General features: G+C 32.7%; 1 protein-coding gene across 1 annotated transcript; it reads left to right on the top strand.

The window, feature by feature from the left end:
* Positions 1–68: 68 nt before the first annotated feature.
* On the top strand, positions 69–12,230 carry LOC111714900 (uncharacterized protein CG4449). Its single transcript, XM_023490115.1, has 9 exons — positions 69–213; positions 1,986–2,219; positions 3,026–3,240; positions 3,300–3,349; positions 6,429–6,508; positions 8,298–8,391; positions 9,778–9,859; positions 11,018–11,094; positions 11,609–12,230. The coding sequence occupies exons 1-9, from the start codon at positions 96–98 to the stop codon at positions 11,700–11,702; spliced, it is 1,044 nt and encodes a 347-aa protein (XP_023345883.1). The 5' UTR covers positions 69–95; the 3' UTR covers positions 11,703–12,230.
* The last annotated feature ends 417 nt before the right edge of the window (positions 12,231–12,647 follow it).

Below are 12,647 nucleotides of genomic sequence, written 5' to 3'. Positions count from 1 at the left end.
CTGTTATGTTGTTAAAATTTTAATAATATAATTTATTTTTATACGAATAAATAATATGTTTATTACCTCAGTTTTCTAAATGTTTACAGAAGAAAATGAGTGATTCTGATTCCGATGATTATGGAGAACTTGATTTTGTTTCTGCAGCTTCGACCAACCTTAAATCAGTTTTGAGGAAACCAATTAGCACATCATCAATATCACCATCACTAGGCAGAGATCATTTTCGATTTCATTCTGATCTTATAGAAAGTTTTTTTCCTGATCTTAAAAATCCAAATTTTTAATAAATAAATATTTAATTTATGAAATTGTAAACTCTACTAGACTTATAATAGTAAACAAAATACAAACCCCCCCCCCCCCTCCTTTTCTGTTCTGATAAAGCACATTGTGTTTAATCCACATGATGTAATGGCAACAGTTTCTTATTAAAGCAAAATCTGAAGCTGTAGTTATGCTTCCAAAGAATTGGGAAACACTGGTTGAATTCCCAAAATATGACACGAGGAATGAAATCCCAAATTTGTCAACTCTCCTTTTTTTTATAGATACATATGCATGAATCAAACACTTATATTTTCTTATTTCCTGGGGTATCTTCTTGAATTACCACATTTTCTTCATTTCATCGCTAAAATATATTGAAATTAATTTCCAAACTAAAGTTTTTCTATCTGCGGGAGTGAAAACCTTTTCTGACAAAATGGACAATTTACATTTCATACAATTTTTTTTACCTTTAGTGAGTCTCAGGCATTGACAAATCCCATTAAAGGGCGTATACAGAAATAAATTTATTGGGGGAGGGGGGCGAAATTTGAAATGTAAATTTAAAGCATTTGGCTTCTTGGATATCAGGCATAAGTATAAGATATTTTAAAGGTACACATTCAGTTCAATTACCTTGCATGTCCTATACTTTATCTCTCATTTAAACAAAACTAGCAGAAAAAAGCATTGTTTCCCAAAAATCGACATTTTACTTTACTGTTATGTTAGTAATAATTAGTATTTAAACTAGAGATAGTAAAAGACATTTTTGAAAATGACAAACTTAACTTACACTTAAATTCTATGAGAGGAAAAAAAACAAATATGACTTGTAAAAGTTTTTTGTTTGAAAAAAAGTTGGAGTACAATTGAAATCTATACAAGAAAGCTCTTCGTTCATTAATATGTTTCTATGGCTGGCCAAACGGCTGAATAAAATGGGCTGAATTTTAGTGAGGAAACTCATAAGATACCATTGGGGATGACACAAGCTAAATAAATTAGAAGTTTTTTGTTTTAATTCCACTGGCAACGCCTGGCACTTCAGCTAGTTTGTAATAAAAAGAAAGATTACGAAACGGTGGTGCTATGAATAAAGTAAATTAAATCCAAATTAAAATAGACAAAAAATGGTCTTCTACTACCTCCAAACTCAAGCCTTCTTGGCTTGGCATTTAAAAATATTTGTTTTACTTCGCTATCCCTGATAGCGCCCATCCGATTAGGATGAACGTGCATTCTAAATAGATTTTTCATTCGAACTTCTGCCATGGTGGCTCTGGTCCACGTATACAATCTTCTTAGTGCACTGAATAAACAGCAAACTAATTTTTTTATGTTCTTCACTCTTGAGTTTAAGATTTGAACAGTGAAAGCTCTGAATTCTAGGGGGGGGGGAGGTGCTACGCCCCTTTACAGGTCTAGGGGGGGCACTGCCCCCCCCTCGATATTCGCCCTTGATCCCAACAAAAATTCTTTTAAATGTCTATTGGGAAAAAAAACAAAAGAAAATGCTCACAGATTAAGCCACAATTTAAAGTCGAAATAGAAGATAGGCAGCCTAGTAAATTGATAAGGACACTTTTTGTACACCCAAAAGTTGACTAAAAATATTGCGATGGGGGATGTTAGAAAGAATATATAACTGCTGCCCCCCCCCCTCCCCCTCTAATTTGCTCTTCTAATTTCTTTCTAAAATGCATCTAATGCAGAGATAGAGGCTGAAGACCTAGAATCAAATTGTGATTCTCCTAGCTTGGATGACAGTTCATTCATGGATAACAGTACCACACTCAGCCTGGATGACAGCGTATATGTGAGTGCGGATGACAGCTTGAAAAGGAAGACGGATGAAAGTCCTGCACCTACAAAGAGAAGAGGAAGGAGGTCTGCGGCTGCTCTTGACAAGGAAAATCTCCAAACAAGTCCTATTCCCCCTCCCCCAGGTTAACAAAAACTTGTTATATGTTCTGGGTAACATTTAATTAGCTTAAAGGGAGTGATCTGTAATGTATAGTAGTTTAACTGAGAATGTAGCATTGTGGAGAATTTTTTTAGAAATTATTTGAGACCTATGAGACATTTTAACGGTGCATATTTGTTCATCAAGAGCGCAAATTCAATCTTCAAATCATCATAGATTGTACATTCTTGAGGGATGATTTTGAGAATCGGTTTTTTAAAAATTATTCAATAACGACGACGAAAAATGTAGTAAAAGTTCTACAGTAAACTATCGAGTTATTTAGGAATAGGTTTAGAAACTTAGGTTTAGATAAAATTAACTATTATCATCGAAAATAAGTAATCTTACTTAGTTATTGGTTTCAAACTTTTTCTCTAAATTTCCTCGAATTTTTGTTAAAAAGCCGACATTTAAAGAATTTGAATAACTCTGCGAACAATTTCATTAAGAATAAGAAATTCGATATAATCACCCCCCCCCTCCCCAACCTCCCATCTTTTGTAAATCATTTTTTTGTAGAAGATGGGCAAGTTTTTGTGTGTGCTTTTTTTTAGAATTTTATTGATAATACTTGTTCAAAGGTTCTAATTTAACATTTGAAAACATTTAATTTGCTTGGCGGTCCGCCTCTAAATGAGCAATAAACAATATATTAGAGACAGTGGGCCTATGAAGATTATTTGTGAGGGTGAGAATAATTTCTAAAAAATATTTAAGCAGACGCCTTGAAAAATCATTGTCATTTAATAAAAAGTTTTTGTTTAAATCTGAAATTCTTTATTTCAGCCCCAACCCCTGGTCCGAAACCTCGAGCAGTTCGAGGAGCAAAAAGGACGAAAAAGACCGAACAGGCGCTCAAGATGATCGAAAATAAGAACGCTAAAGCGCGCCTACCTGAGTGCTTTAAGAAAAAACAAAACGGAAAAAATGTAGGAGAATTATCAATCAGTATAGGGGCAGAGGAACAAATTGAAATCGTAGAGGACTCTTTTGAAATCAAGGTACTCTTGAGCCCCCCCCCCCCTCCTCCTAAAAAAATCGAATATATTATTTTGTTAAGGTTAAATGGAAGACAAATGTGATGAGAATTGAGGTTCAAGATGAAGAAAGGTAATTTTTAGAAAATCTATTCCAACAACTTAGGATTATTTTACTATGTATTATATACACTAATGTACTGAAGGTTTGGTGCAGTATGTACAAGTTTACTGCTGAAGTTGTATTATATCATATCTGTTCTGTTCCATAGTAGTAAACCTATCGTGTAATAATTCCCATTATTACACGGTTCAGGAGGAACAATTTTAATATTGTTCGCTTCTTTGCGTTTAAGAATGCTTATTCTTACGTGTAGAATTTTCATTCTTTAACGCTCAGACCGTGTAAGAATGGAAATTATTACACGGTCAGAGCGTGAAAGAATGTATATTCTTACACGCTCCAAGCATTAAAGAATGGAANCATCTGCATGTGCATAATATTACCGATGAACATTCCAAGGATCAAGGTTCAAAGTCTACTTATGATTTCGCATGGTTCACCTGAGTTTCATTTACTCGACGAATGAAGATTTGTGGATAAGGTTTCAGGTAAAAGATTGTAGGATGATGTTGTAGGTGGTAGATTTGTAGGATGGTTGAAGTTATGGAGAACACGCTTAATCTAAGATCTGTATCACTATTATATAACATCAATACATATATTAAAGTTTTTCTTTTTTAGCTCAAGACCCTTATTTTTATCATTGGAAATAATCTTTTAAAAGATGTTTTATAAACCTCGTAAAAGTGGAGACCTGGAGACTTAATCGGGTTATAAATATAATCAACCCATTCTTCGTCTGAAAAAGACGATATATAGTTTTTTAAGTTTAAATTATGCTTCCAAATTAAAATCATTGTTATACAAGCTAAAATCTTTACTTTTTAAATTAAAAACTTTCTTTCTTTTGAATTCTCAATAAGATAAAGAATTTTATATAAAACAGCTCATGATTAACATTTCTCATGGCTTGATAAGATTAAAAGAATATATAGGGTTATATAGTTCAGAACATTGATTCTTTAGTATAAGGATAAATAATCAAGAATTTTAGAAATGCAGGAGAAAGTTAGAATTTTCATGTGTAGTTTCAGTTTCATCTTTCTCCGCTTCAACTTCTTCACATTCATCACAAGGATTCTCCAGGTTTTTCAGAAATCCTGAACATTGAAAGTTTATTAGAATTCTTCAAATTCCACATAAAGCATACTGCCCGACTGCCTACTTTATAAATTTTTTTAATTCATCTTCATTTCAAACCAAGTTTGGTGAGATTTTGCAAATCTCTGCATACTTGTAATAGTATGGTCAGAGCTTTTCAGTCAGTCACAATATCTCGCATAGTTCGAGATGATGAAGTGAAACCACAATCAAAACCAAAAAGAAGTATAAAAACTTATCATTGAAATATTAGTGTCACACTTTTTATGGAGTCTTAGCACTCCATAGCAATGAAAACAAACCAGTAAATCTTGCTTCATGAATAAAAGACAAAGATCTTCATCAGTTTAGGTCAAACTGATTCTTACTAGGTAACCTGCTTTTATCTCCTCTTTTTGGAAGATTTAGGATCTAATATCCAGAAAATGATTTCTTCTATAAATGAAGACACGATATTGTTCTGTAGATTAAGACAACCCACTACTATACCTTCTCTCCATCTAAAAAACTCAGGGCACATTTAACATGCTGTATCTAAATGTAGTATCAACTTAAAAAAAAAACGAGCAAAATCATTGGTAAACAAACAAACTAAACTAAGGAAACAATCACACCACATGCATTACTTTCAAATTAAGAACCAATTTTTACTTCTAAAATGTTTGTTTTTAACATTTTAACATTAGAAAAATAAAAAAACAGTGTTAGTCAGAACAAGAGCATAAAACTTATTTGCAACCTTTCATAATGTGAACTCTTCCAACTTGAAATAGTCGGTTTTCACCAGAATTATTTTTTAATATAATTTCTTGGGTATGTGCCCATGGAACCTCACAAATATGATATAATAATAATCTTATGAGGATAAAAATGTAATAATTGTATTCTTAAACTCGATGAAATAATCTTGATGCATTCTTTAACTCAGGCCTGCGGCCTTCGTTAAAGAATACATCAAGATTATTTCATCTCGTTTAAGAATTTCCATTATTACATTTTTTTCCTCATAAGATTATCATATTATTGTACTGTATTATATACACTAATGTACTCTAGGTTAGGTGCAGTATGGACAAGTTTGCTGTTGAACTAGTATTATTGTACTATGTATTATATTCACTTATGTACTCTATGAACTCTAGGTTAGGTGCAGTAATGGACAGGTTTGCTGCTGAAGTTGTATTATTGTACTATGTATTATATACACTAATGTACTCTATGTACTCGAGGTTTGGTGCAGTATGGACAGGTTTGCTGCTGAACTTGTATTATTGTACTATGTATTATATTCACTTATGTACTCTTTGAACTCCAGGTTAGGTGCGGTAATGGACAGGTTTGCTGCTGAACTTGTATTATTGTACTATGTATTATATACACTAATGTACTCTATGTACTCAAGGTTTGGTGGAGTATGGACAGGTTTGCTGCTGAAGTTGTATTATTTTACTGTATTATATACACTAATGTACTCTAGGTTAGGTGCAGTATGGACAGGTTTGCTGTTGAACTAGTATTATTGTACTTTGTATTATATTCACTTATGAACTCCATGAACTCTAGGTTAGGTGCTGTAATGGACAGGTTTGCTGCTGAAGTTGTATTATTGTACTATTTATTATATACACTAATGTACTCTATGTACTCAAGGTTTGGTGGAGTATGGACAGGTTTGCTGCTGAAGTTGTATTATTGTACTATGTATTATATTCACTTATGTACTCTTTGAACTCCAGGTTAGGTGCGGTAATGGACAGGTTTGCTGCTGAACTTGTATTATTGTATTATGTATTATATACACTAATGTACTCTATGTACTCAAGGTTTGGTGGAGTATGGACAGGTTTGCTGCTGAAGTTGTATTATTGTACTATGTATTATATTCACTTATGTACTCTTTGAACTCCAGGTTAGGTGCGGTAATGGACAGGTTTGCTGCTGAACTTGTATTATTGTACTATGTATTATATACTCTAATGTACTCTAGGTTAGGTGCAGTAATGGACAGGTTTGCTGCTGAAGTTGGTCTATCTGCTGGAGATATTGGATTTCTAAATAGAGATCAAGGAACAGGATTAGATATGAATATCATGATTTTTCACCTTTGAAAAAACGTCCTGAAAAAGACTTAACTTTATCAGTCAGTTCTAGTCTTAACAGATCTTTCGTTTGCAGTTTATGAAGTTAATGGAGTCCAGAAAAATAATATCTCTTTCTTGTTCCCTGCCCCCCCCCCCCCCTCACTGCAAACAGCAAAGATGGAAAAACTAATTGCCGTGCTAATAAATTTGATACAATTAGATTTGATGTTTTGCCATTTTTTTAAATATAGAAACGGCGGGTGGATTTTTGGTATTGTCAATTTGGTAATGACAATTTGGTAATGACAATTTGGTAATGACAATTTGGTAAGGTGACAATTTGGTAACGACAAATTGGTAACGTCATAAAAGTGACAATTTGGTAATGACATTTTGGTAACTACAAAAAAGTGACAATTTGTTGATAAAAGTTAAATTTAATTCAATTTAATGTTTAATAATTTGCTGTTTCTCACATTATTTAGGGTTAGGTTAGGTTAAGACAATTTCTGGGCCGAGCGCTGCGGCTAGGATGGGCTAGGGGGCCGAGCGCTGAGGCCTATTAAAAGTTTAATAATGTGCTGTTTCTCTCATTATTTTGGGTTAGGTTAGGTTAAGACAATTTCTGGGCCGAGCGCTGCGGCTAGGATGGGCTAGGGGGCCGAGCGCTGAGGCCTATTAAAAGTTTAATAATGTGCTGTTTCTCTCATTATTTTGGGTTAGGTTAGGTTAAGACAATTTCTGGGCCGAGCGCTGCGGCTAGGATAGGCTAGGGGTCAAGCACTGCATCCTCTGAAATGTTAAATGTTGATTATAAAATGGACAGTTTGGTAACTACATCTAAAAAGTAACATTAATAACTTCCTAACATTGACATACATAAAGTCCGTTCTTGTTGTAGTATTTAAATCCTTCTGAATTTTGTAACATTTTTCCACCCCTAGAAGGCGTGATGAATAAGTAATTCATTATCCAAGTCTCCTCTTCTTGCAGTATATGACACAAGTGCAGGTTGTAACGTGGTTTTTATAAAATATTGCAAATTTTACAATTATTTTTGGCGCATTTCTTTTGTGCAGAAATAAAAGATTCATAGAATCAATTATCTTCAATTGAATATAAAACTAAATATTAAACAATTTTACATAATGTCACTTTTATTTCGTTTATCAAATTGTCACTTTTATGACGATATCAAATTTTTATTACCAAATTGTCACTTTTTTGTTGTTACCAATTTGTCATTACCAAATTGTCACTTTTGTGAGCTTACCAAATTGGCATTATCAAATTGTCGTTACCAAATTGTCACCTTACCAAATTGTCATTACCAAATTGTCATTACCAAATTGTCATTGCCAAATTGACATTACCAAAAATCCGCCCATCATAGAAACATCGTTATAGTCTTCATACCGTTGAATTAATATCCAGGCAAGAGAGCTTGTGTGTTTTTCTTGCAAATTGTGCTTTCTTGCTGTAAAATGGGAGTGTGCGCAATCATACAGTGTGCAAACGTTTATGGATATTTCGAAAATATCGAATTCTAAAGTAGTTTTCAAATATTTGAAGTTAATATTTATTTTCTGCTATTAGAGCGTTTCTATAAAACATTAAAGATAAGTCCGACATCCTTGATCACTCTGAAGGTTTAGAAGGTACTGTTGTGAATCAGACACGTAGTTCATGCACTTGAAATCACGCCACAGTTCCTACAATGGGAAACAAATTCTAATGTATCCGTGGGCACTAATATAATCTTGAGTATTGAGTAGATGATGGTGGAGATGAGAGTCATGAATCCTGGATACCAAGAGAAACAACTGTATCCAACCTTGGCCTTTCGGTTGTATCCTTCCTAGTAGCCAGGTAGGATACATAGATACAGATTCAGAGTTGTAATAAGTAGAAAACTATTTAGGTTAAGTTGAACCACTTCTTTTATAGGCCGGTTCATGTTCTATATAACTGGTTTAACTTATTCTTAACAGTTCAACATCTCGCTATTCATTACACTTGGTCTAAGTTAGTATCGCCAATGAAAGGTTGTTTGATCGAAGGTATGCTTACAGACAGACTTAAAAAAGTAGATTTTAAGATTTTATTGAGATATTAATTTCTTCTTTATGTTTGAAAATATTTACGATTAAACATTGGATTATTGTTTAAATATCAACTTCTCCCTCTTATATTTCTTGAACCCCTAGACAGTATTTCATTACTTTCATTATTTTTATTATTTTCATTGTTGAATTCTCCCCGCAAACCTCACGAAATCTGACACAATTTATTCTAGAAGACAAAGAGTAGAATGATAATAATATGATTGCAGGGGTTTATATATAAAATCCCCCCCCCCCCCATTTCTTCAAAATGCTCATACTCTCAAATCTGTGTACAATATTTTAAAAGAAAATTTGAGAAAACTTTTATCCCTTTTTTTGAGTTATTATTTTTAATTATTTACATCATTATGTAAGTCATGATGTTCTTGTCAAAGGATAACAATGGGTGGTTAACTACCATGGGAACCATAGATAACTTAACTTAATAAATAACATTGTCGATAGAAAAAGAAATAGATATAAAAGTTTGCGCATCATATTGATAATAAGACGTAAAAGATTGAATGGTACAGATTATGTAGTTATTACCTGTATTTAAAAAAAAATTCCAGTTAAAAACTGCATTTTATAAATAATATGTAAAATTCAAAGTATCCATGATATCTTTCTGGTAATTATTTAAACATTGATGTTAGTGTTGGTCTGCTAGCCTTTTCAAAAACATTTAAAAAAATTTCAAACCGTGATTCATTACAAACTCATCCGTGAGGTGACAATTATGGTATCTGGTTCATTGCAACGTAGGCAAGTTCATTAACCCGTTTTTTTTTCTTTTTTTTTGAATAAAACAACTGACTTAGTCTTTTATTTTATTTGAACGCATTGCATTCAACATTGCAACACCTCTCATAAAATCTGTGTAATATTTGGTTATAACTATGACAATCTTTGTCTGTTTGTTTCTCCGAGCATAACCCAGGAACCCCAGAACCGATTTGCCTCAAATTGTGATTGGGGAACTCGGGAGACCCACGGGAATGTTCTTAGCTTGGTTGGAGACTCAAAGTTGAGTAGGTCGAAATAGCTAAAATCTTAATTTACGCCAAGCACGGGTAAATGGCGGTAGAAATTATGAATACCATTTGCAAAGCTGGGTTCCCAAGCTAGTCTTTAATATTGATGCATGTAGGGCACGGGATTCAGGAAACCAGGCAGATTTGATAGAACTTAAAGTTCAGACGAAGGATAGAAGAGAATCTGTAAATATCAAGGTATGTATATTGTATAAACCTAGGATAGAAGAGAATCTGTAAATATCAAGGTAAAACCCTAGGATAGAAGAGAATCTGTAAATATCAAGGTAAAACCTAAGGATAGAAGAGAATCTACAAATATCAAGGTATGGATAAACCTAGGATAGAAGAGAATCTGTAAATATCAAGGTATAGGTAAACCTAGGATAGAAGAGAATTTGTAAATATCAAGGTATGTATAAACCTATGATAGAAGAGAATCTGTAAATATCAAGGTATGGATAAACCTAGGATAGAAGAGAATCTTTAAATATCAAGGTATGGATAAACCTAGGATAGAAGAGAATCTTTAAATATCAAGGTATGGATAAACCTAGGAAAGAAGAGAATCTGTAAATATCATGGTATTGATACAATTAAAACAGAAATAAAAATGTTGAACTCGGATATTTTTCTGAACTTCTTGACTCCCTATGTCCTAGTTCCTCTAATATTAAATTAGAATCTCACTAGTTCTCACAAGTCCTTCTAATCCAGCTTCAGCCATTAATTATTTTTAATGAGACGTTTATTTGATAATGGGCTAAGGGAACATTTAATTTTATTGTTTCTGTATTTCTCCTAATTACTGTGTTACACCAAATCTTCTTAATCACCTCATAATCACCCCTGATTACACAGAACACTCAAGTATTGTTGAAATCAAACAAATACACTGCAGTTAAACTTATAAAAAATATGAGATGTATGATGTAAAGATCCGGGCTCCGGATCACTTGGATCCGCAATATTTCAATTTCCTGGATCCAGGTACGGATTCACATAAATACGGGGATCCATGGATCCGGGTCCAAAAAGAAAGAACATTGATCACAGAATAAGTTAGGCCAGGAAAATAACAACAACAAAACCGCCATAATTATCTAGGACCAGTGACCGAATTTAAAGAATTTGAGCGGCGGTTTAAATTTAAGCCACGGCTTAAATATGGTTGGTTCCACTTAAAATTGTATCAAATGTTTCAAGATTTAAGCCGGCGCTAAATTTAAACCGGGGTTTGGCGGATTTTGGCGGATTTAAACCGCGGCTAAAATTCTTTAAATTTCATCTCAAGAGATGTTTTATCTCGTTTTTTTCAAAAACAAAGATAACTATTTAAAAATGAGTTATTTGAAGGTGAAGAAGACGGATAAGATGCAGGTTTTGATGAACAAGTTTGCCGAGCTGAAGAAGATACCTTTGGAGAACCTGAGGTTTAAATTCATTTCGATTATTTATTCCCATAATCCGTTGAAAGAATATGTTTCCCTGATTTTTACAATATAATGTAAATATTTTTATGATTTTTAAGAGAATAAGTAACCCTGATATTTGAATGACATTCGATTATTTATTCCCCTGATTAATAAAAAAAATATTTTTTATGATTTTCGAGAGAAAGCCCTTATTCATTTAAAGAATATATTCCCATGAGAATATATGTTCTGATATTTAAAGAAAAAACAATATTTTCATGATTTTTTAAAGCATATATTCTCTTGATTTTAATGGTGCAAAAATTTCCTTAATTTCATAGATTTTACGTCAAAAAAATATGTTCCACCGATTTTTATATTTTACTTCGACAGAATATATTCCCCCGATTTTCTAGTTTTTAATGTGAGAAAATATATTATCCTGATTTTTTTTAGATTTTCATTCGAGAGGATATATTTCCCTGATATTCTAGATTTTAATTCGAGTGAATATATTCCCCTGTTTTTCTAGATTTTTCTTCGATGGTGAGGAGTTGGAAGCTTCAGAAACAGCTGAAACCTTGGATCTCGAGGGAGGAGAGTGTATTGATGTTCATTCAACATAAATCCGCCATCTTTAATAATTTATCAGCAGAAGAATTTCAACTTGTCGACCGTGTAAACTCGTATTGGGTACCTGATGTAAACATTTTGTTGAAATAATCATTGAAAACAAGTCGATGGAGTTTATGAACGTTTTAAACATTCATAGGAAGAAAGAAAACCTCCAATTCCCGTATTTTACCCTGAAACCTAACTTTTCAAAATATTTCTATTTTTGTGCCAAATCTTATGAAATTTAGTAAGATTATTTAAACCGGGCAATACGTCACACAAATTATCTGTAATAACCAATCTTCCTGAAGTTTTAGCCCATTATAAAAATTCTAGTGAAACTATTGAGAGAAAATGTCCACCCTGCATTTAAATCCTTCCATGTAACTGTAAAATATATAGATATATATTTTTTTATTAAGATCTAGTTGAAGTATGTAATGATCTAGTTGAAGTATGTAATATGTTTCTATTTACTGGGCCACGATATTCTAATTCATTTTGACAGATTATAATACAATCAAAATTTTTTTAATTTTTTTCAGATTAATTCGTATATTATTTCATGTTTAGAGGAAATGTTATTTATTGATGCAATGAAGGGAGTAACAGATTCTGAAGCCCTGGTGATTTTGCTCATAGAAAGCTTTTAAATAAATTTATTTCGTGAAACTGAAATAACACCGTTATCCTAGTTATTTAAGTGATAAAGGGGTTTGAATCTGTTTCCATAAAATCCAAACTCGACAGAATGAGAGCCTCAAATTTATGAAATTGTGGATGAAACATTTCTCTTTAAAATGCCGTGTTAACCTTCAAAATTAGGCATAATATTTGAAAATATGCTCGGACCCATTTTCAAAGATATAGATTGTGTTTTCACCCACTAAACGTTTTTTTTTTTTTCTACTACAATGTATGAAGTATGCCTAGTAGATATAATGTCAATAAATTGG

The sequence above is a fragment of the Eurytemora carolleeae genome, unplaced genomic scaffold (genome assembly GCF_000591075.1).
Source record: "Eurytemora carolleeae unplaced genomic scaffold, Eaff_2.0 scaffold1674, whole genome shotgun sequence".
Classification (NCBI taxonomy): Eukaryota; Metazoa; Arthropoda; class Copepoda; order Calanoida; family Temoridae; genus Eurytemora; species Eurytemora carolleeae.
This window is presented reverse-complemented; position numbering and strand designations above follow the sequence as displayed.